Consider the following 25,324-nt stretch of genomic DNA (forward strand, 5'->3'; position numbering starts at 1 on the left):
GAGATTACCAATGTCTTTGTTTATGAGTTCCACTATGATACGTTCCATGGCCTTGCAGACCAGGCTCGTCAGGCTAATGGGGCGATAGCTCCCAGGGTCCATCGTGGCTCCCCCTTTGTGGAGTGGAATAACCGTCATGGTGTGCCATTCAGTTGGTACAAATCCTGAGGTGAGGCTATGATTGAACATGGTACTTAGGTAGGGTGCCAGTTCATTCTGTAGTTCGTGTAGAATGCAGCCCGGGATATTGTCAGGTCCCATGGATGCTGTGTTCTTGGCTTTGGAGAGTGTGTTTTTTACCTGTGCAGCCATGATTACAGGAACTTTGCATTCTTCCGGTATAGAGATGAGCCCTCTAGGGGGTGAGAATGGGGTAAAGTTAGCACCGAACCTGTCTGCTAGGGTGTTGGCAATATCAGTTGGTTCTGTATATTTAGTGCCATTGTGCTGTAACTCAGAGCAGATCTGAGTGTTGCCATTGACATTCTTGACATAGCTATAGAATGCTTTGTGGTTGTCTTTAGAGTCAGTGGCAATTTTGTTTTCGTAACTAGCTTTGGATGATTTTGAGGGATCTCAACTTCTTACTGAGGTTGACCAGGGAGTTCCTCCAGTCATGGGATTTTACTCTTTTTTGCAACAGTTTCTTTCTTCTGTTGTAGAGTTTGTTTATGGCAGAGGACCACAAGATTGGCTTCCTTTTTTTGGAGGATAGGATAGCATCTTGGTTCTATTAGGGATAGCATTATTCATGCACTCATGTAAGTGCTTATAAAGTGCATTTGTATAGGATTCAGCAGTCGTACCTCTATTGTCCGTCTGCATGGGTGTCATGAAGTTTGCCACTTCTGTCTTAAGAAGTGTGAAGTTGGCTTTGGAGAAGTTTTTTACGGTGGTTTTCCTAATTGGGGGTGGGGGCGGGATGTGGATGTCTAGGGGGATTAGCTTGTGGTCGGATCTGACCAATGAGGAAATGACCTCTGGTGTGGAACACCGGTTGCCCATGTTGATAATGACCAGGTCTAGGATATTGCTGCCCCTGATGATGGGGGTGTGAATAAGTTGATCCAAGGCGTTGGAATTTATGAATTCCAGAAAACATTGAGCAAAACAGTTGGTGCATGAGTAGTTTCCCCAGTTAATGGTGGGGCAGTTGAAATCGCCCATTATTAGGGTGTTGGGTTGTACCCTAATACTTTCCAGTGTATCAAGAAATGAGGAGTGGGAATTCTGGGGCATGGTGGGGGGTCTGTAGTAAGCTACAATTTGGATTGCGGTCTTGCCCGGAGTTAGTTGCACTTGGATAATCTTGGATGCATTATGCTGTGCAACTAGCCTGGAGGTGTGGATATCCTTAAAGAATATGGACACGCCTCCACCTTTAGTGCTTCGTTCCGGGTTAAGTGGCCGAAATGTGTGGTATGAATTATAGCCTGGTAATGCAGAGGTGCTCTGTGGAGCTTTGAACCAGGTCTCTGTCTCTACACAGATGTCGATGTTCTCCATTTTAAGGAGTGCCTCGAGTGAGTGCATTTTGAGGTTTAGACTTCTAGCATTGAGTAGCATTACCCTAAGATTTTGCTTTCTTGTACCTGTTACAGTGGTGAATTTGTCATTTGAACCTTGCCTAAAAAAGGCACTATAGGGGTGGCAAGAGCCTTAGCCAGTATCCGGAATCCCAAGGGCGACAGGTGCAGGCCATCTCTGGCAAAGCATCGTGATCTGTCGATCATGTCGTCCCAGGTAGACAAATACTGGATCCCCTTAGAATGACACCAGAAGCTTAGCCAATTGTTGAAGTCAGTCATTTTGTCCTTCTACTGTGGTATCATTCTGGGTGATGGCAGGATGCTAGTCAGGGCTAGGGTCGTACCTGCCTGGACTACAACATCGGAGAGCTCCTCCTTGTCTCTTTTCATGTAGTCCAGGGAGGTATGTCTCAGGTCATTCACACCAACATGGACAATGACAGTGTCATATTTGTACTTGTGGAGTGACCAGAGTGCGTGTGTTATGTGGCGGATCCTGGCACCTGACAGGCAACTGACAGTAACTTTCTTCTTGTTTAGCCTGGTGAGTGGAACATCAGTGTGCCTGACTATAGAGTCACCTATGACTAGAGTGTTGGGTATGTTGTTGTGCCGTATGGACTGTGGTTGAGTGGCACACTGAGTTTGTGGGCTATGTGTCATTTGGGTTGTGTTGGGGGGTGGAGTTTGCTTGCGTTTCTGCTTTGAAGGTCCCTGATGCTTGGGCAGGTTTTTATAAAGAGCCTCCGCGAATGTAGGTATGTGTTTTGTGTTTCTATGTGTGTGTTTTGGTGGTGTAGGTTTTGAGGGACTATGTGATGAGTGTGGTGTGGTGCAAGTGTTTACCTTCTCCTCTTGACTGTCTAATCCAGTCTTGGGTGAAGGCAGCTTTGCTTCCAGTTTGGCTATATAAGTGCATCTCTCACAGGTTGTAGTGTTGGGTACTAGGAGGAGAGGGTTGTCTGTGTACATGAGGCAATTTGCTGCATTGCCCCAAGATGCCCAGATTCATCAGGTAGACAGGAGAAATCACCGGGAGCTGACCCTTAGACATGCCTGGATAGGTGCTTATTAAGTACTAAAAAATGCCTTCCTGTAGACAAGTGAGGAAGGTTGAGTGCTGTAGTAATTTGCAGCTTATTTAGTGCTTACAACGAGTTTTGAACAAGTGCTGAGTTCAAAGAGACAGATTTGAGTGCTGAAACTAGAAAACTGGCTAGTTCTAAGAAAAAAAATTAAGCTAAAAGGCTTCCTTCCAACACAGAAAGGCTTGAGGGCTCAGAAGCCTACAAACAGTCTAGACCACTTACAGGAAAGGCTGGAAACAAGCTTAATTTTTTTTTCTTTTCCACGACTGCCTGAAATCAGAATATGATCTCGCTGCACTCAGTTGAGTGAGCAAATGAGATGGGCCCCAAAGGAGTATCCAAACACAAATTTACAAGAGGGATGGGCAGTTTCAAAGCCACCAAGATTAACACCAAAACAAAACCAGGGAGAATGGGTGGGGAATTAACTGAAAAAAACAGAGTCAAAACTTCCATTTCAAGTTAACATTTAATGCAACACAAATAAATCAATTGAAATGCTGTATTATTTGAAAAAAGTGCAGATAAAAATTACTTAAATTCTCTTATACGTCCAGTTGAATACAGCTCGATCTTAGCCGGCCAAAGCTCAAGTTTTAAGCAGAAAATATTCCAAAATGTACCACTTAAATAGGCAGTGACAGAATATCAATGAATGAGACTACCCCCAACTGCAATTACTGTCTATGTAGGAATTCTAACAGGCAATAAAATCTAGCAAGCACCAACTGAAAGAAACAGAGTCAAAACATCCAGTTCAGTTAATATTCAATGCAACACAAATAAATCAATTAAAATGCTGTATTATTTGAAAAAAGTGCAGATGTGGTTCGTGGTTATTATGCATCCTATGTTGTCAACTTGCTTGTGGATTTTAGTGAACTTTAGTGGCATTGGCCTTTTTTGCTTTTGGTTTACAAATCTAAAAGAAGCTTTTCAGGAAAAAAAAAACTGGACATTGGCCATAAAGAAAGCAGCTTACTAACCACATAGTTTGTTTAGTGTATCACTTTTTCTTCTGAGGTGTCTGAACTGTTGTACAGGCTCATTTACAAGTCACAAATGTAATTCAGGTATGCAGACTTTATTACAGGCAGAGCAGAATACATTCTGTTTTATATAAGATATTTTCTAGTAGCAGAAACACAGGAGTGTACATTTGTAGAATGTATCGTGTCTGAACAATTCAGAGACAGATGTACCAGTAGGAAGGCACAGACTTGTAGCATGCTAGAATCCTAGCTGGTGAAGGCCACATGCAAATGTGTCAGTCCAGGGGCATCACTATTGCAAATTACCATGTGTTCTTCCTTGGAAATTTCGCCAACTTCAGAATAACATAGTTAAGGGATTCAAAGAGTAAATATACTGAGATATTGTGGCAGCAAAGCAAAAGTAGTGTGTGTGTGTGTGTGTGTGTGTGTGTGTGTGTGTGTGTGTGTGCGCGCGCGCGCGTGAGTATGTGCGTGTGCATGCAGGTGCATAATTGCAGCTATCTGGATTATTATAAATGTGTATGACTGTCTTTGTGTGCATGTGTTACTAAGTGCTTGTGCAACTGTAGGTTGATAAGGGGGAACATTAGCATGATTATGTCTGACAGTGCTAGTGTGTGATTCACATAAATAAGAATGAACTACTAATGAAAAAATGCTGCAGCTTGCAACATTACCATGTCTGAAACTCTCAGAATATCACTGTCATGCTAATCAAGCATATGGGGCATTGTCCAGTCAATTGTTTCTCATTATTTTGAATGTTAAGTTTTTCTATTTTACATTTTAAATAATTTTTGAATATTTTACTTTCATAGATATACTTTTACTGTTTTTGTAGCCTCAATAAATAGATGTAATAAAGTAAAAGAAATGTGATTAAAGTAGAAGTTTTCCACCTGTAAACTACCACCTGGAGAGTTTTTTTTTCTCTCTGTTCATCTACACTCATTTCCCATGTTTCACATTGATTCTAGTCCTTCACCAAACCCTAAATTTGGGCTTTGATTAACAAAAGTGCATTTCTGATGCAGAAATTACCAGGAGACTTTGGATTACTTATGATACTATATGTATGGATGTAATAAGTATACACATTAAGTTGCTATTTTAATGTAAACCCTAGAAATTATAGTAATCTGTGCAATTGCAACATGCCTGAATATATTTAATCTTGTTTCCTATAGCTTGTGAGTCAGCAGTAGAGCTGCTGTTTGCCACAGTCATGCATTTAGGATGCAAGCCCTTCCTGGACAGTCAAAGAGAAGCATGCATGTGTCAGTATGAAGAAAAAGTTGATCTTTGAAAAGAACACCTGTTGCTGTCTGATTAACTATATCTGCAGAAATTATTGCTGCCTTGAAATGAAGATAAAGACATTGTTACAAAGCTGCTTTAAACACAATTAATTTGAATCAGGGATTATATGTATATATTTTATTTTTGTAACTTTATAACAAATGTAATAAAAATACTGTATATTAACATTGATGTGAGAGAAGGCAAGAACTTGTATATATTTTATTTTAAAGCTATGTTCTGTAATTCATTAAACATGACCATGTTACTGTATTTGGAACATATCATCTTATATTATAATTTACAACAAAATGCTGTGACATTGTCAAAGATCAATATGCTGTTAAAATGTGACAGAACTATTTTCTGTTTTAGTTTTTGCTTAACTTTGAGTTGTTGTGTTCCTCATTTTTAGGTGTATGTTTAAATTTGTGATTTTCCTTATGAAATTTAAAATAATTAAGTTTGTCTGTCATGTAAGTAAGCAGTAATACCCAAAAATGTTTATTGGTAAATTTACCATAGCTTGAGTAAACTGCATCATTACATTACTTGATCTCTTGAACATTTCCAGCCATGGGAATATCCAGTGATGACTCCTGCCAGAAAGGTTTGTGGCTGTAACTCTTAGCTTTTATAAAAGAACCCCCAAAAATGCCTTTTAAAAATACACTCAGAGCAATAGCTAGATGCCATAATCTCCATCACTTATACTTAGTGCCTTATACTGCTAAAGAGGCCTTCAACGATGAAACTGGTGCCATGGAGTGTTCTCAGAGACTTTATTCATGAATACATTTCAATGTGCAGGAAGCATAGCTGACAGGAAACCGTGCTAAGCATCTTAATATTATAGAGTTCCTTCTGACTGTGCAAAAATTCTGTTGTTATACTGCCTCACCAACATTATGGCTAAACTAGTAAGTCTGACACACTTTATTTAAAAACTTCACCTAAAAAACTGAAAATGTGAGTCATTCATTGTGTTTTGATTTTAGTGCACTACTAGTAACTCAGTACCACTTTTAATTGTTGTATGATTTTCTAATTGGAATGGCTGATGGGGACTACCATACCAATCTGATTTTTATTATCTGGACTGCATTGCACTTTATGTCCAAATTGTAATAAAACGGTATAGATACAATAAATTAACTGGTTGGTTTCTGCATTTACTTGTAATGACAGTGCTGTGAGTAACTGACTTCAACTGCTACAGAAAACCATTTTACTTACTTATTCTAATTGTAAGCTACTAAAAAGCCTTTCACTGTACATTACTTCAGAGTAACAGAATTGCTGGATGTTAGGTATTCATAGTCAGTTATAGCAAGTTTGCAAATCATTCACCACGTTGGCTTATCAGTTATAGCAGCTGTGCTTACTTATGTGTATTGGACAACTGACACTTCATAGACTTCATACAGCATCTTCTAGTATTTCACACCCATTATAATTTTCTGCAGAATATCAACAGCAACCTTTCCCTGGTCAGAAATTAGTCTGTTTACCAGTTTATGTAGTCTTGCAGTGTAACTGATCCCTACTCGTGTAAAAGAGTTCTGGTGTGACAATTTGGAAATGAGTTTCAGTTTAACTTTTAGAATGTGTTTTATGATGCTGTACTGACCTGAGCAAAACAGCCTTATGATATAATTATGTGGGGACTGACCTACGCAGAAAAATGCCAAGTTATGCTCTCTGCTGTGCCTTGCAGGCTCAGAAAAATATTCTTTCATCAACTGTGAGATATGGAAAGGGAGTATTGCAAGAGCAGCAGTTCAGTGGTCAAAAATTTAAGTAGTGTTTCCTGATCTCCTGTGCTTCATATAATATTTTTCAGTTTGGCTGTTAGTGTGTGCTTTTAGCGTTTTGCTGACCTCAGCAAGGATACCATCTCAGGATGTAAAATTGTGGGAGATGACCAATAGGGAACTAGGAAAATACTGTCTAATGTATCATACAGGCTGAGATAAACCATTTAGAAACAGTGTAAGATGTGAAAAGGAAAATTATTCATGAGGAGAGGGGGATGCTTTCTTGATTTGTAGCAAAAAGAAAACAAATTGAATGATCTAGCACTATAGACCCTCTTTGTTGGGCCATTGATTGTGCGCATCTTCTAACCAGTCAGAATTCCACGTGTGTCCCCAGAGCCTACCATATTTTCTTTGCATTTGCATAGTTTGAAACTCAGTCCATGCTGTCATTGGTAAAGCTGCACATTCACATACCTAAGCACAAGCAAGACATTATGTCAGTGTGACCATCAGATTACCAGCCAAGACCTACACTAGCTTCAACTCCACTGTCTTAGATGCAAGCATAAAGACTGACACAAGTGACAAGGCTTCAAACTAGCTACTTAAGAGGTGAACAGTGGAAAAGTTACTGAACTAATTTGTGACCAAAGCAACAGTGGCAATGCAGAGCCCATCACATGGCAACTAATAGGAGTGTCTCCTCAGAGCCTTTAGCACAAGTTTACGCTTCACAAGGACAAATGCTAAGAGAGCATGTCAAAGTCTGACCCTCCTCAAAGTATATCTGAAGTTCAGGTGGTCTCCCAAAACGTTCAGAGTGGTAAGTGTGCTCCTGGTTAGTGAAGGCTTATGCCCAATAGCATTAGACATTTTGCAGGAGGATAAAAGGACTGGGCAGGTACAGCTTTACCCTGCATATTTGTTCTGAATTTGTTGCACTATTCTGCTCCAAGATAATCAGCTGTAGTCCTTGGTCGATCAACCTGATGCACGGGAACAGTTACTTGAACATCTGTTCATAGAGTTATAGTACTCAGGATGGAGGACTCTTCCCTTGGGATACCTCCCAGCCTTATTGGGACTGACACATCCCAGTTGAAGTAGTTGTAGTATGTTGTCCTGTACCATAACTTAGAGCCAGAAGATTTGATAACCTGATGGTTTAAGTTGTAGATGTGGAAGTGCAACATGATGGAGTGTGGGTTGCCTTGCGTTAACTACAGGTCAGGTTTTTGTTCCTAGTCCCATGACACTCATATTGGTCTGTTACATGGCTTTGCATGATGACATCTGTGATCTTTAATCCTATGAGTAGTAAGGGACAGTGTACTTCATCTGTCTCCTCTGATGTCTTAGAGAACCCAGTGGCCATTGTCTCAGACAAACCAGGGCAATGAGTCCATCATGCCATCTTTTCACCAGATGAACTGTCCTTTAGTTGTACCTTCAGATTTATCAGGATTAGCTGGGACTACCTTCAAGCCCTCATCCCTTCTACCCAGAAAGATCTAGTGAAGTTCCTGGGAAAGAATCCTGAGGAGCTTTAGATTGTCTGTCCCACAAAGTCAGTCAGTTGGAAGGTTATCAGTGCAACCTGAAGGTACCCTGACTGTGCCCTTTAGCCCAAAATATACCTCCTTCTGGCTGTCATGAGAGTGGCCACATCAACCTTTCAGACATCCAGCGCTGACTTCTAAATAATCAGTCTTTGTTCCTCTAGAGGTCCCAAAGACCATAGTGTTTTCCTACCCTACTGACAGGCAAAGAGGACAGATGTGGTAGGAGAGTGTATTCTTCTGCTCTACTAGGGAATAACGGCCCACAGCAGTTTGTCTCACCAGTCACAATCCACATGGTTTGAAAGCTTCTGAATAAGTTTTAGGAGTTCCTGTAGTTTGGGCTCAAAGAAAAAAAATTCACAGTCTTTTTGTAGCTCCCATTGTAATGTTATCTGTTGCTTTAGATTGGGTGAGAAGCTCAGATGGGGTGGGTTAATTTTAATCAGTTCATCTTACAACCTGGTTGGTGACCTCCCTGGAATGAAATAAGCCTTCACTTTCATGAAAAGTTTTTATGATCTCTTCTTTTAACTTCTACTCTTTCCTCTTCTAAAGCTTGCCAATCCTGAAAGGCCTCTTTTATTTTTTGAAGAAAGTCTTCAAAATCCTCATTTTTCTGCATCCTCCAATGCCAGCTGTATTATCCAAGAGGGTAGACCCACCAGCAGACCCACACCTGGCCTAACTCTAGTCTTGGACTTCCCAAACAGAAACTGAAAAACAATCATGATAAATCCTATGTACCCACACTATGGAAAATATCCCGCATCATTCCCCTGCACAAAGGTGGTCCCTCCGCTGACCTCTGAAACTACCGCCCCATTGCCATCCTGTCCCCTCTCTCCAAAATACTCGAAAAATGCATCAACTCACAGGTCCCCAAATATCTCCTAAAGAACAACCTCCTCGCCAATACCCAGCACGGTTTCAGACCACACCACAGTACGACTACAGCTCTGATCTCTTTCACAAATACTATCCTTCAGCACATAAATAATGGTCTCCTCTCCTCCGCCATATTTCTCGATCTATCTAAGGCCTTTGACATTGTCTATCACAACCTACTACTCCTTCAAACCTTTCTTTTTCCACTTCAGCCATAAACTGGTTCCATAGCTACCTACATGGCCACCAGCAATCAGTTGTCTGGGACGATAATATATCCCCTTCCCTCCCTGTTATCGTCAGAGTTCCCCAAGGCTCCATCCTTGGCCCCCTTCTCTTTTCCCTTTTCACTAACAACCTATACACTGCCACCAAACATGCCTCCCTCATACAGTATGCCGATGACTCCACCCTCATCTGCTCAGCTCAAACACTAAGAGAACTCCAATGGATCACACAAGAATCCTTTTCCTCCATTGAAAGCTGGCTATCTAATGCTCAGCTCCTCCTCAACCCAAAAAAGACCAAACTCCTCATATTCCAACCCACCAAAACTACCGTATACACCTCTCATTTCAATATCCAAACCAAGGATAATATATCACCAACAGCCCACATCAAACTACTTGGCGTACAGATAGACAACAACCTCAAATTTGACACCCACATATCTCAAACAATAAAAAAGTTCACCATAAACTGGGTGTACCCTATGCAGAAACCACCAATACCTCACCAAACCAGCTAGGATTTCTATCGCCAATTCCCAACTTATATCCACCCTACTCTATGCATCACCCATACTTACAACCCTTAGACAATCTGAGCTAAACAAACTCAGTCTGCTACAATAAAATCGCAAAATTTGCCACCTGCGCCACATACCGCAACCACCACTGTCTCCCTTAGGGACCTAGACTGGCTTGAGATCCATCAACTCCTTCACCTAAACCAACTCACCTTTGCTCATAAACTTGTTAACCACCCTCTCAATACCCCAGTTCTGCACACACTTCTCCAGCCCCACTACTCCTTCAGATCCCTACACTCCTGCAATAAAAATCTGCTCCAAGTAACCAAAGCCAAAAATTCTGCAGGGGAAACACTATTCTCCTGTGCCATATCCAAGCTCTGGAACAACCTACCAACTAACATTACTACCCTCCCTAGCCATCTTTTCAAGTCTGCTCTTAAATCGCAATTAAACTCTCACTGGCTCTGTCTTTGCCAAAACCCCAACTAAATCCAGGTCTTACCAACAAATTTTTCATTTCTTTTTTGATCATAACTCTAGTGTCAGATAAAGTGTTTTGTAGGCATTCTTTTACCTAGTATTCTGTTGTTCTTAGTGTTTCACTGTTGCAGTCATTACATTTCGGTTATCTGCTTGCAGTAGCCCTCAGTCGGCCTGATTAACAAAGTCTTGGGTCCTGCGTCAGATGCTGTCCCTTCTTCCATGATGTCAGGTTGTCAGGGGTATAAAACATGCAGCCGACGCCATTACATTAGTCTTTCTTGCCGTGCGGTGCCCGAAGCTGAAGCAGTTCGCAAGTGCTTGTCGGCCAACTCCTAAAATTTTCATTTTCGAGTTTCAGAACCAAAGTCTTCAACTAAAGCTAAGTAACCCGTTGGGGAAACTTTTTCTTGCTTCTTACCGATGTCAGTAAAAGTTAATGATTGCATTATTTGTGGAAAGCAAATACCTCACAAAGATTTTCATTCATACTGTATTCCTTGCCTGGGCCCTGACCACGATGTACCTTGCTGTCGGTTTTGTGCTTTATTTAATCAGTGCACTATCCGTCATCAGTATATTTTCGCCTCTAAATATTTTGGTTCTCGGTTTAATTATCCAGAAATGTCATCGGTTAACCATCCAATTACTGGGATTCTGAAAAAATTCTAAGATAAAGACAGAGACAGGCCACCTAGGTCCAAAGCTGCTGACGACGCTTCTCCTAAACCAGCCGCCAATTCGCCGGTACTCAGTGAGGCGCTTTCATAGCCCCTGATACCCGCTACTTCTGATTCGCAGGCCTCTACTGAGACCCATTCGGAGTCCGGTATGCTGCGGGATGCTTCAACTGTGGAACCTGCAGATGTCTCTAACTTGGATGGGTCCGGAGCCACTGTGCAGGCACCGGCTTCTGAGGGTGTATTCAGGCCTACGGACTTGCATATTAAGCCAGCACCTCCTCCTTCATTTAGGCCTAAATCTTGAACCATGCCTAAGAAACATACTCCCAGGCCGCATGCTCAGACCTCTATGCCTAAAAAAATACTTGATAAGAATGGCTGAAGATCTTATAATTTTAATCAGGGGAAGCCAACCTCCCCCTTCCAAGAGACCTAGGACTGAAGTTGTTTATGAATCTTCTGATCAGGATTCTGATTTTTCTGATTCTTCTGATGATCTGGATTTGCCCTTATCTACTTAATGAGGATTATGATGCAGAGGACTCTATTCCCTCTGCTTCCCCTCCAGAGGATTTTTCTTTTGGTGAAACCTTACATACTCTAAGGGAGCATTTCCACTGGGAAAGCCAGGATTTTTCTGATTAAAAAAAGAGGCTTAGGGATTTTGTACTCCTGCCTCAGCATAGGCCTTTAGCTATACCTCCTGTACTAGACATTGTTGATGATGCCTTTTTGGAATCTAGTTTGGCCCCTGATTCTTTGCCTCCTGCTCCCAGAAAACCTGACCGATATTACAGGGTTCTTGATTCACACAAGTTTCTTTTTAAAAATCCTATTGCAGATCCAGAGACTATTTCACAGGGACCCAATAGCATTAAGGCTTCTACTGCTAAAAATCCTATCCCTTCTGATAAGAGACTCCAGGGCGCTGGAAAGATTGGGTAAGAAGGTTTACACTTCTGCAAACTTGGCCATTAGGGCTTTAAACTGCCAGTTTCATATGTTAAGTATCAACATGTTATTGGGTTGCTTAAACAGAAAATGATGTTGATTCCTGACTGTGCTGAAAATAAAGAATTAAAAGGTTTAATGCATTCTGCTGAACAGGTTGATAAACATACTTTGCAATGTGGATTTGATTCATTAGAGGCCTCTTGCAGGGTTGATGTTACTTGGTCTGTGCTCAAAAGGCATGCTTGGCTTAAGGAGCAATCTTTGTCTGATCACGTTAAAGCTAAACTCTTAGATGCTCCTTTAAATCAGGACCGCCTGTTTGGCAACAAAGTTGAGGAAGTTCTTAAAAAGATGGAAGATAAAGCTAAATCTATGCAAACTGTTAAATATGTCTTGCAAGTTCAGACTCCTAGATTTAGTAGGCATTGGTCCTCTGAGAATTGGCCCTTTCCAGCCCCTTCCAGGTCTTCTCAAGCCAAACACAGCAGAAACCCCAGATTTCACTCCCATGGGACACACAAGACTAAGCAGTGGGGGGATTTCCGCACCCAAATCTGGGAGGAGTAAGACTCCCCTTATGGAAAACTGTCTCAATGACTTGTTTTTAAAACTTCCAAGCACTTTCCAACTGAATGCTCCTTTAGGCGGAAAGATTGGTCTGCAGGCCAAAAACTGGGAACTCATTACCCAGGACAAATGGGTTTTAAATATAGTGTCCGAAGGATACAGATTTCACTTCCACATGTTACCAACACTAAGCCGGTGGCCAGAGGCCCAAAATCAAGTTGTCTCTCTCTTAAGCATGGGGGCTATTCTGTTGGTACCAGAAGAGGAAAAGGGACAAGGTTTCTATTCGAGACTTTTCCTGGTACCCAGAAAAGGCAATACATGGCATTCTATCCTGGACCTTTCTATGCTAAAAACCTTTCTGGTGATTCCAAAATTCAAAATGCTGACTCTTCACCAGCTGCTTCCTGTGCTAGGCAAAGATGCATGGTTGGCAACACTAGACTTAAAAGAAGCATACCTGCACATCCCTATCAGGGAGTCTTGCAGAAGATACCTACGCTTCAAAGCAGGCTACATGCACTATCAGTTCTTTGCACTGCCCTTTGGCTTATCTACTGCACCCAGGGTATTCACAAAGTGCCTAGCTCCAGTCATTGCATTTTGCAGGCAAATAAATATTCAAATATACCCATACCTGGACGATTGTCTAATTCAGGCAGAAAGCCAGGACATACTTTTGAATCATCTGGCCTTTGTTCAAAGGGTGCTGACTTGTCTGGGTTATACCATAAATGAAAAGAAATCACACCTGGTTCCCTGTCAAGAAATTTTATTCCTGGGAGTAAGCTTGAATACAACTTCCCAGATGGCTTTACTCACGCCAGAGAAACGGATTCATTTGACAACCTACTTCAAACAAGTGGCCACAAAAACCCAGCTATCTACAAGGTAAATACTGCAAGCCTTGGGGTTCATGGCCTCTTGCATTCTTCTAATTCCATATGCAAGGCTGCATATGAGGAAACTACAATGGTATCTCAAAAGCTTATGGTGTCAACATTCACAGGGTCTAGAAGCAATGATTCCTATCATACCTTGCCTATGCCTAGAGTTCCTTTGGTGGGCAGAGGCCTGCCAACAAAACAGGGGACTACCATTCACACTACCCCCTTCCGCCCAAACCTTAACAACAGTGCATCAGACTATGCATGGGGGGCTCACCTGACAGGGAAGTACATTCAGGGCAAATGGAACCCAAGTCAAATGCACCTGCATATAAATCAAAAGGAAATGTTAGTTGTACAGAATGCTCTGACAGCCTTCAAGGACCAAATTCTTCCAAGACAACTAATGGTAAAGACGGACAACATTACTGTCATAAGGTACATAAACAAGCGGGGGGGTACACATTCTTACCCCCTCTACAGACCAGCCATGGCATTGTGGAACACAGCCTTGAGCTACCAAGTGAATCTACAAGTGCAATTCCTGCCAGGAAAACTAAATACACTGGCAGACGGACTAAGCAGAAACCTCATGGACCCACATGAGTGGAAACTGGAACCAAGGATTTTCAACATGTTGACAAGCAAATGGGGGAGCCCAGATATAGATCTGTTTGCCTCCCCCCAGAACCATCAATTGGACAAATTTTGCAGAAGGATTCTCCACAAGCTAGCTTGGAAAGTGGATTCTCTATCCTTCAGCTGGAAAAACCTATCAGTTTATGCCTTTCCTCCTCTGCCTCCGCTGCCCAAGGTACTACAAAAGATCAAACAGGACAAGCCAAGGATGATTTTAATTGCACCAAACTGGCCATGCCAACACTGGTGCCCCCTCTTGCGCTGTGTGTCATGCTTGGCCCCATGGCACCTACCTCAGACTCCTTCCCTGTTGTCTCAGCAGGAGAATCAGATTCTGCACCCTCAGCTGAAACCCTGAACCTAGCAGCCTGGCTAATTACCTAATCTCTCCTTTACCATCCCTCAGTAAATCAATGATGGATATCATTTTAGAGGCAAGGAGGCCTAGTACTAGAAAATCTTATGCTGCAAAATGGAAAAGATTTTGTGCCTGGAATCAATCTCAAGGGTTGAGTGTAGCAGTGCCCAATTTACCTCAGATTCTACAGTACTTGACTGTGATGCTTCATAAGGGCTTGTCCTTTTCCTCCATCAAAATTCATGCCTCAGCCATTTCAGCTTATTACAGCACAGAGCCTCCCCTCTTCTCTCACTCACTGCTCAATCAGTTTCTCAGAGGGGCCAGAAATGTAAGGCCACCCAGGAGAGCTCCAACTCCAGCCTGGGGCCTTAACTTTGTCTTGGAGAAACTACTCTTCCTCCTTTCAAGCCAGCTGCTACTGCAGATCTAAAATTCCTTTCCTGGAAAACAGCTTTCCTTTTAGCAATCACTTCTGCAAGAAGGGTATATGAATTACAGGCCCTTATGGCAGTGGAGCCTTTCATCATCTTTCATGTGGACAGGGTGTCCCTCAGAACCAATCCCTCTTTCATGCCCAAGGTTGTATCCAGTGCGGTTCTTAATCAGTCCATTCATTTGCCTACCTTCTTTCCTAACCCACAGAACAAAGGGGAACGGATACTGCACTCCTTAGATGTGCACAGACAACTTAGATTTTACTTGGACAGGACTAAACCTCAAAGGAAATCTGAACAACTGCTGGTGGCATTTGCTGCAGGGACAGAGGGGAAAGCTATTTCAAAGCAAACCAGTTCAAAATGGATAGGCCACTGCATTCATTTCTGCTATAAGCACTTTGGAAAACCTATCCCACAGGGCATCAGACCCCATTCAACCAGGGCTGCATCTACCTCCACCGCCTTTCTCTGGGGCATTCCTACCAGGGACATCCTAGAAGCTACCTGGAGTTCTGTACATACTTTCACCAAGTATGATCATTTGCCAATTTTCTCTAAATCCAGAGCTGGATTTACCTCTGCAGTCTTGCAGGGTCTTATAGCTGGTCCTAATTCTATTTAAATTCCTCCTCCCAACCTTAGCTTTGGGAATCTACCCAAATGCAATGACTGCAACAGTGAAACATGAAGAACATAGTACAGTTGTGTACATTTACATACATGTAGATGTTCGAGTGTATTCACTGTTGCAGTCCTGGCTACCCTCCCTCCAGCCCCCTTTCTTCTTTTGGCTATACCTCTACTCTCCCTTACTATGCTCAAAAAGCTTTTTGGTGTATTTGCTTTTTTGTTGGAGGTATATCCTTGTAATTATAGATTTTATTGCTTCCCATTAGGGGGCACCTGACATCTGGGGCAAGAAAAACTGATGTAATGGCATCAGCTGCATGTTTTATACCCCTGACAACCTGACGTAATGGAAAAAGGGACAGCATCCAACGCAGGACCCAAGATGTTGTTAATCAGGCCGAATGAGGGCTACTGCAAGCAGATAACCCGAATGTAATGACTGCAACAGTGAATACACTCGAACATCTACTTTTATGGTAAGTGTACACAACTATACTTTCTGTATATGCATATACTTAAATCTTAACAAATCTTCCATTGTATTTGACATGCTAACACCTTTTATCACTGTAAAATGATACTGTCTAGGCTGTATACCATGTCATCTATATGTAACTTTCTGTGGAGCTTTTCTACCTGGGCCTCCTCTGAAAAAGGACTTGTGTCCAGTCGGACTTTCTCGGTAAACAAATGTAAATAAATAAATAATTAGTGAGCTTTAGATGTGATCTCTCTAGGTCACATTTTAGGGCTTCCCATATCTCCTCTAGAAACCACTGTAGTGGTTGGTCAGTCCACTTTACAGAGTTCTAGGACAGGTCCAGTAACTGTTCCACAAGAAAAGTTGTAAAGGTTATCTTGTTGTCAGGGCAAGTTTGAAAATGTTTTTGAATTCCTAGTCCCAAGGGTAATGGATGAATTGCATCCAAGTCTGGATCTCAGCAACTCCATCCAGTACAACCATTATGCAATGCTGTGGTTGATCAGCCTTTTGCTCCCACAGTACACTTGGATGGTGTTGCTAGACAGGAAGGATATCTTTTTTGACACATTAGTGTTTGGGTCTCTCAGTGGGGATTTCCCCAGTTTTCTTTGGATGGGCACCATTTCTGGTACAGAATGTCGGTTGGACTTTTCTCATCAGAGTCCTTACTAATACAGTGGTTATAGTGGCTATAGCCTTGCAAATGATGGAGATCCTGGTACTTCCTTGCCCATACATCTGGTTCCTGTTGACCTGATCCAGGATTTTCTGGGAAGAAGCCCTGTTGTGAGCATTTACTTAGCTGCAGTCCCCAAGGTGACCAATAAATGAAAAAACTCCTGACTCTTGCTCAGGGTAATGTGTTTTCTGGTTGGTCATTTATGCCATTGGAAGTAGCCCTGGAGGTCATGGCTTTACTATCTGTTTGATAATGCAGCAGAGTGTCTAGGCTCAGATGCTACTGTATCGTCTTGTCTTGATAGCAGCCATAAGTTTCATGGTGCCATTTGCATGACTGAAGATGAGTATTGCATTAGACTGTAAGATGCCATTCGCTTCAGAGTCAACATGCTGTCTACTTTGGAATCATGACATTCCCACCATTTGGTAATTCCCCAGATCAGCAAAACTCATTAAACTTTTGGCAAGTCCACTAAATGTGATTTTGAAGGGGACAGGCTGGAGGCTACTACCCCTACACCCCCTGTAACTTTAAGTATATTAATTCTGAGGTTACACAAAACCAAATATTCCCTTATCCCAGTGGTCACATTTGGGAATCTAGGCTGTCAGAGAGTTGGGAGTTTTTCATTGTGGATGGAGCTGTCAACAAGGTGCACTGAATCCACATATTTGCTAGTGTCAGACTATTGCTGGATCCATGGAGCTTTTCCCCACTCAGATATAATAGATAAACTCTCTCAACTAGGCATCAATCCATATGTTACCAGATGGGAAGCAAACTGGCTCACTGATAGAAGCCACCTAGTCAAAATAGGGGAAGCCACCTCAAGTAGTAGACCCGTAACAAGTGGTGTACCACAGGGATCGTTTTTGGGATATACATCTCAAAGTTGCAGGCCAAGTCTAGTGGGCTATGGCTGACCAGGTTTGCAGATGATTGCAAGCTGGGTACTGTCATCAATTCCCCTACTGATGTGGACATCCTCCAAGAGGGTCTCACCCAAACAAATGACTGGTGCCAGAAACATGGCCTCCAACTGAATGCCAAAAAATGCATCATCATCCCTTTTGGGGAGAATGATGTCCCCACAAATAATAACATTGATAATAAGGCACTAAGCATGCAATCAGTAGTGAGGGACTTGGGAACTCAGGTTGATAGCAAACTGAATTTTGACCACTACATTGCCTCTGTTGTTTCTACATGGCCCACCTCATAAGTAAGGATGTAATGTGATCCTATCTCGCCTACATTCTGTACTGATGGGTTCGGAGCCAATCCTCGGCTCCGCCTCAGCACGCTATACTATAGAACGAAGTCTCTTATTGGCTGAGCTATCCCACATCCCAGGATGCACCACCACTGCTTCCCCAGATCTCATTTGCCGCTTTACAGCAAAGACGTGGTCTCGGACTTGGCTGAGCTAAGTGCTTATTTCTTAAAAAATTTCTGTCATGAATTTTTGGCTAATCTACCAAAAGCTGTTTTAACAGCTATCGTTGTGTGAATTGAGTTTGAGGTATTTTTGTGGTAAAATTTGTCTTTAATTTGAGGGAAAGGATCCCGTTTAAGTTAGAGGGGCCTTGCCCTTGCACGTGATTGAACTACTTAGTGTGAGTCTTGTTGTAGTATTCCAGTTGGTCAAGTAATCCCGTTTCTGTTAGAGCGGTCTTGTCCTCATTCACATTTTCTTTAAGAAAATTTGGAAAACGTTTATTTTCTGTGGTAGTGATTGTGTGTACAACATGTCGAAAGAGCACAGACCATCTGGGTTCAAAAAATGCTCTAAGTGCAGTTACAAAATGTCCATAACGGACGATCACTCTTTGTGTGTGTATTGTTTAGGCCCTAAACATCTTCAGGAGTCTTGCAGCGTTTGTCACGCTTTTTCCTCCCGGGTCCTCCAAGAGAGGAAAAACAAATTGATTTTAAAAGGGCTTATTACCCCTTCTTTTGAGGAGGCTTTATCTTCTTCCTCTTCACCTACTAAGAAAAAGAAATCGTCGGCTCCGACCAGCCCGTCGGAACCGGCCACAAAGAAATCTCGGCAGGCTTCTCCATTGGCTCCACGGACTTCGGAGCCGAGGGCGGAACGGTCTGCCTCGATGCCTCCAGCCTCGACTCCTCTGGCTTCAGAGCCGACGGCTAGAGCTTCGAGAGGCGGGTCACCTTCATCGGCTCCACTGTCTTCGGAGCCGATGAGAGTTGCCCGCTCAGACTCTTCCCCTTCGGCTCCGAGGGAAATTGCAATGGTTGTGGAGTCTCCCTCGGCACCGATATTTATCGAGACTATTCGGAGCCGGTCCCCGAGTCCTTCAGAACCGGTGGAGAAGTCGATTTGAACTTCGAGAATGTCGGATTCGGACATAGACAGGGTACTTCAAAGGCTGTTTCAGTCTCCAGTCTTCCAAAAGTTGGTTTAGGCTCCAGCCCAGTCGGCTCCAGAGCCGGTTGCCCACCCTGTTGTCTTGGTTCCTCCTCCAACAGCCTCGGCACCGTTGGAGTCGGTGCTGGTGGAGCCAGTGGAGGTTTTCGGTCAGCTCCGACCCTTACTCCAACCCTGCCCTTCGGGTCGGAGTTCGGTACACGGACCTCCTCGGTCGGCCCCGGGGGTGACGCTTCAGGACCGATGTTTTCTGTTCCGAGCCTCCCTCTCGGTGCATCGGCTGTGGAAGTGCCATCTACTGTTGTGGCCTCGGGAGTCGGACCTTCCCAGGACTCTGGGGGTCCCGCCTTCAGAGCCACGAGGAGTGCTTTGGCCAAATCTTCTTTGGCCACCTCCGCCATCTCACCGGCACCTTCCCTTGGCACGGAGACTGGTTCCTTTGTAGTCCCCCTGTCTCAAGACAGTGGAGCCCTGGGGCCTGAGGTCACCCCCATCGGGGGTTCCCTCCTTCCTGAAGGTCCCTCCGAAGCGTCTTCGGAGGAACCTCCAAGGAAGAGACAGTGCAAGAGGAAGCACGTCGACTCCCCTGATGAGTCTCTCACCTCGGACACCGACCTCGATGATGCGGAGGGGTCCCCCAAGTCGTCCTCTGATAATGTCTCCTTTGCGGACATCTTGGAAATCCTGAAGCAACGGGGCGACTGGCAGTCCAAACCCTCTTCCGCTGAGGAGTCGGTATTCCTCAAGGCCTTCGGGGCTCAGCCCTCCACCTCCTGGGTGTCTCCGCCCTTCGATGAGCTTCTGGATTTGATCTCTCAAAGGGTGTGGGAGCACCCGGATTCTGTGGAACCGGTGCCAGCTCGCCCCAATAAATTTCTTTCAGCCCCCCCCCGAAAAGGATTTTCTCTCCAAAGGTGTGGCTGTAGATGCCCTGGTGGTGGCATCTGCTACCCAACAAGATGTGGCAGAGGCTTCAATGTCCGTCCATCCTCCTAATAAAGAGTCCAGGAGCATGGATCGCACGGAAGCGCACCCTTACTTCAGCAACCTTTACTTTAAGGTCTCTGAATTATCTGACGCACTTCACCAGACTTCAGAGGGATCTGGTTAAGGAACTTTCAGATACCCTCTCTGGTAACCTACCTGAGCAGTTGGCCCAGACGGTTAGCTCTCAGCTGGCTACCCTATCATCATTATCGAACTCGTCCATGAGGCTCATTTCATATGCAGCAGAGGGGGTGAGCAGAGCGGCGGGAACAGGTGTTGCTCTACGGAGACAAGCCTGGCTTCACCTGTGTCATTTTGCGGAAGCCTTCAAGTCTTCCTTTGTCGACGCTCCCTTTGATGGGTCCTCTCTGTTTGGACCCAAGGTAAAGGACACCTTGACTCGCTGTGAACAAGAGGGTAAGACTTTGACTGCCGTAGGGGCACGGTTTTCCACTCCCTTCAGGCCTTATCCCAAGGCTAGAAGAGGGGGGAAAATGTGGTTCCGTAAATCTCAAAAGACTTACTCCTCACAGCAGGGCGATCCCCATTCTAGAGGCAGAGGAGGGGGAAATTTTTCAGGAAGATGCCGTCCCAGAGGCAGCGGAGGCCCCCGCAACACTGGAGACCGCGAGTCCTTTCGTGGCTCCTCAGCCTTCCAGCATCCCTGAAGGATTGCCCGACTGTGCAGCTCCGGAGCCAGTCGGGGGTCGTTTTTCGAAGCAGCTAAAGGCCTGGGAGAGTATCACTCAGGACCGATGGGTGCTCCGAATCATCGCCGGAGGTTACACCATCCCTTTTTCTCAACCCCCCCCTCCATCCCGAAAAATCCTGGACCCGCCACCCAGTCAACGGGATCTTGCAGCCATCGAAATCTCAAAGCTGCTTCAAAAAGGAGTCATCCAACCGGTCCCCGCAGGCCAGAATGGATTAGGGACTTACTCAAGATTCTTTTTGGTGCCAAAAAAGACCGGGGACTTGAGGCCCATTTTGGATCTCAGCAAGCTAAATCAATCAGTCAAGAAGTCCAAGTTCCGGATGGTCACCTTGCAATCCATTCTCCCGCTGCTGGAGAAAGGTGTTTGGATGTGCTCCATAGATCTCAAGGACGCCTATTATCACATCCTGATAGATCAGGCATCCAGGAGACACTTGCGCTTCAGCCTGGGAGACAGTCATTACCAGTTCCGTGCACTGCCCTTTGGTCTCACCACATCCCCCAGGGTGTTCACCAAATGTTTGGCGGTGGTGACTGCTCACCTGAGAAGTCTAGGATTCCAGGTGTTTCCATACCTAGACGACTGGCTCCTAACTGCCACCTCCAGGCGTCTACTCTTACAGAACCTAGCAGCCACTATATCTCTAGGCAACTCTCTAGGAATCACCTTCAATTGGGCAAAGTTTGTGTTGCTGCCATCTCAGCGCATATGGTTTATCGGAGTAGAGATAGACTCAAAGCAAATGCGGGTCTATCTTCCTACAGAGAGGATAGAAACATTACAGTCTCAAGTTCGAGCCTTGCTCCTCAAACGCCGAGCCCCAGCCAGGATGGTCCTACAACTGTTAGGTTCCATGTCGGCCACCATTCTCCTAGTCCACTTGGTAAGGTTACATATGAGGATTCTCCAGTGGCTCCTGTCAGTCCAGTGGTCTTATCAGGATCTCCCTCTCAGTCACCTCATTCTGATCATAGAGACGTGCAAACAGGACCTTCGTTGGTGGCTTCTTTCCTCCAACCTGGATCAGGGGTGACCCTTCGTTCCACCACCTCCAGTGGCCACATTGACTACGGACGCCTCCCAGATGGGGTGGGGGGGACATTACCTGGGCAGGTCAGTCCAAGGCAAGTGGCATTCTGACGAGAGTCTCCTCCACATCAACATACTAGAAATGAGGCGGTGCTTCTATCGCTGCAAGCACTACACGATTACCTCCCCCCGGGCATGATTGCCATTCAGTCCGACAACATGTCAGTAGTCTGGTACCTGAACAAGCAGGGAGGGACCAGATCCTACCTACTTTGCAGAGAGGCCATGAAAGTATGGGATTGGGTGATTGGAACCAAACGTTTTCTGGTAGCAACACACATTCCAGGGAGATCCAATGTGATAGCCGACAGACTGAGCAGAACTATTCTCTCCCCTCACGAGTGGTCTCTGAACCACAGAGTGGCAACTCAGATTTTCAGAAGATGGGGAACTCCTTGTTGCAACCTTTTCACAACCCCCTTCAACACGAAATGCCAACAGTTCTTCTCTCTCACCCCAGTTCCGGGGTAGATTCCCAAGGACGCCCTAGTCCAAGCTTGGCCCACTGGCCTGCTATACACCTTTCCACCGGTTCCCCTTCTTCCCAAGGTGATCCAGAAGGCAAATCGCTTGGAGAGCAAAATGATTTTAGTTGCCCCATACTGGCCTCGTCAAGTCTGGTTTCCCTTTCTTCGGAAATATGCACTGGACGATCCATGGTTCCTGGACCAAGTTCCGGATCTCTTGACCCATCAGTCGGGACAACTTCATCAGTCCCTCCACTCGTTGAGGTTAACAGCTTGGCTCCTCCTCTTCCGACCATAGTCAGGAACCATGCTTTGGACCCGGAAGTCATACATATCTTGTCCTCGGCCCACAAGACTTCTACTAAGAAAATGTATAACAGCAAATGGAAGAGATTTGCTATTTGGGCCCAACTCCGGGGATTAGATCCCATAACTGTTCCGGTGTCAGAGGTTCTGAAGTTTTTAGCTTCTCTGTTCAATCAAGGTTCTTCGGTCTCTAACATCAAGGTTCAATTGGCAGCTATTTCCAATTTTCATGAGAGCATAGAACCACCTTTGATGAGCAACAAGTTGTGTAAAGCCTTCATGAAAGGTGCTGGGCTGCTACGGCCCCCGATATCTCATCCTGCTCCACCGTGGGACCTTAATGTGGTGTTACGTGCTTTCACCTCTTCCCCCTCTGAACCGGCAGCAACTTGTGACTTGAAATTTCTTTCTTGGAAGACTGCTTTATTAGTTGCAATTACATCAGCCAGAAGAGTTTTGGAACCTCAAGCCCTATGTGTCAAACCACCATACCTGTTTTTTCACAAGGATAGAGTATCCCTCAGACCGAATCCATCCTTTGTTCCTAAGATTTGTTCTAGTTTTTGTCTGCAACAGTCAATGGAACTTCCAGTTTTCTTCCCAAAGTACTCAAACAGAGCGGAATACATCTTTCACACCTTGGATGTTCACAGACAATTGCACTTCTATTTGGATAGGACGCACCAAACATGGAAAACAGATCAGTTGTTTGTGTCCTTTTCGGACAATAAATTGGGCAAAGCCATCACGAAAGTCACTATTGCCAAGTGGATCAGAGACTGTATCAGTCATACTTACTCCATTTCTAATAAAGAGCTTACAACTACAGTGAAAGCTCATTCTACCAGGGCTATGGCTACTTTGGCAGCTTTTCATTCTAAGCTTGCCATTAGTGACATTTGTGCTGTGGCTACGTGGTCTTCTCCTCACACATTCATTTCTCATTACAAATTGGACGTGGCATCTCGGGGGCGAGCTTCCTTCGGTTCCACAGTTCTCAGGAGTGTTTTTCAGTGAGCCACCCAGGAATCAGGTGCTAGGGACGCTGTCCCATCAGTACAGAATGTAGGTGAGATAGGATCACATTACATCTTTTAGTTATGTACTTACCATAACTTTAGATGTATGGGATCCATCTCGCCTACATTCCTAATAACCCACCCTCCTTCCCCCTGCCTTGGAGATCAGAAGAGACTGGACGGTTCGAGTTCAGCTGTTTCATCTTGAAACACCTGGCAATATTATATCAACAGTCTATGTGTGTGTGCATGTGTGCAGACAAACAAGATCTGGGGAAGCAGTGGTGGTGCATCCTGGGATGTGGGATAGCTCAGCCAATAAGAGACTTTGTTCTATAGTATAGCGTGCCCAGTCGGAGCCGAGGATCGGCTCCGAACCCATCAGTACAGAAGGTAGGTGAGATGGATCCCATACATCTAAAGTTATGGTAAGTACATAACTAAAAGTTATCTCATTCAGGGACAAGGTGGTCATAACATCCCTGTATTCGTCCCTTATAAGACCGATTATTGAATACAATGCCCCTTTCGGCATGTACCTCACAAAGCACATGCAGCAGCTAGAGAAACCAGAGAGATTCCTCACCCGGAGAATTCAGGGCCTCAAACATCTACCTTACATAGATAGGCTAAAACCCCTGTCCCTCTACTCAGTCTCCTTCAGACTCCTCAGAGGTGACCTCTGTCTGGCATACAATGCAATATAATACCCTACCTTGATGGGACTGCTGCATATCCGCAAGTCAAGCTCCACTCAAGTAACCTGTACGCGAGATCTCAACCTGGTCTGTGACATAAATAGGACTTGTTGGTGGGGCAGATTTGTGTCCCAGAGACTCCCCTTTTTGTGGAACAGACTCCCTCTACACGTAAAGCATCATCATCCCTTGTGGCTCCCCCTCTTCTCAGTCCTAGGCCTTCTATACCTGAAAGGACTGTGAGCCGGCCTGCAGAGGAAGAACTGTCTGATTCCTCTGAGGACTCCCTCTCCTACTCTTCTCAGATCTCATCCCCACTGGGATATGGATCGCCTGAAGAGGCCTCTGCTGAGCTTGATTCCCCTGTGGAAGACCTTACCTTCAGGGACACTGTTAACCTGATGAGAGAACACTTTAAGTGGGAATGCTCAGACATGTCTGAAGCACAGAAAACATTTTATGACCTGATTCAAATGGAATCACCTATTCCACCTCTACAGCCTGCCTTCCTAGATGCATTCACAGCAGCATCCATTAATCCTGATTCCCAACCTCCTGCTCCTTGAAGGGCAGACAGATTATACAGGGTCTCTGACTCAGATAAATTCCTGATCAAGTGCCCCCCAGCAGACCCTGCCACTATTTCTATCTCTACAAACAGGGCACCTAAACTACTCCCTACTACCACTGCCCTACCTGCAGATAAGGACAGCAAGGCCAAGGAAAGGTGGGGGAAAAAGATTTATACCTCTTCTACTCTAGCCATTAGGGCTACAAATTACCAGTCTCACATGGCCAAGTACTCTCTGGCCATTCTGGACAAAGCCTCCAAAGAGCTTAATGTCATGCCTGACTGCATTGCTAAAGCATCCCTGTCTTCCTTACTCACCGTTGTCTCACAAGTGAACAAGCAGTCCCTTAGGTGTGCATATGATGCAGCCGAGGCCTCAGCCAGGTCAGCTGCATCAGCATCCATA

General features: G+C 44.5%; 2 protein-coding genes across 2 annotated transcripts in view; one reads left to right on the forward strand and one right to left on the reverse strand.

The window, feature by feature from the left end:
* PLA2G12A (phospholipase A2 group XIIA) overlaps positions 1 to 6,062 on the forward strand; it is a 260,856-nt gene extending 254,794 nt beyond the window's left edge. Inside the window, exon 4 of the mRNA XM_044062126.1 lies at positions 4,800 to 6,062. Within this exon, the coding sequence (XP_043918061.1) occupies positions 4,800 to 4,918 (119 nt within the window). The 3' untranslated portion in view covers positions 4,919 to 6,062. The remainder of the gene's footprint in view (positions 1 to 4,799) is intronic.
* The window catches only part of CASP6 (caspase 6), a 1,203,724-nt gene that overhangs the window by 706,539 nt on the left and 471,861 nt on the right, over positions 1 to 25,324 (reverse strand). The gene's annotated exons all lie outside the window — the stretch shown is intronic.

Source organism: Protopterus annectens, chromosome 2.part1, assembly GCF_019279795.1.
Source record: "Protopterus annectens isolate FY-2018-M chromosome 2.part1, PAN1.0, whole genome shotgun sequence".
Lineage (NCBI taxonomy): Eukaryota > Metazoa > Chordata > Ceratodontiformes > Protopteridae > Protopterus > Protopterus annectens.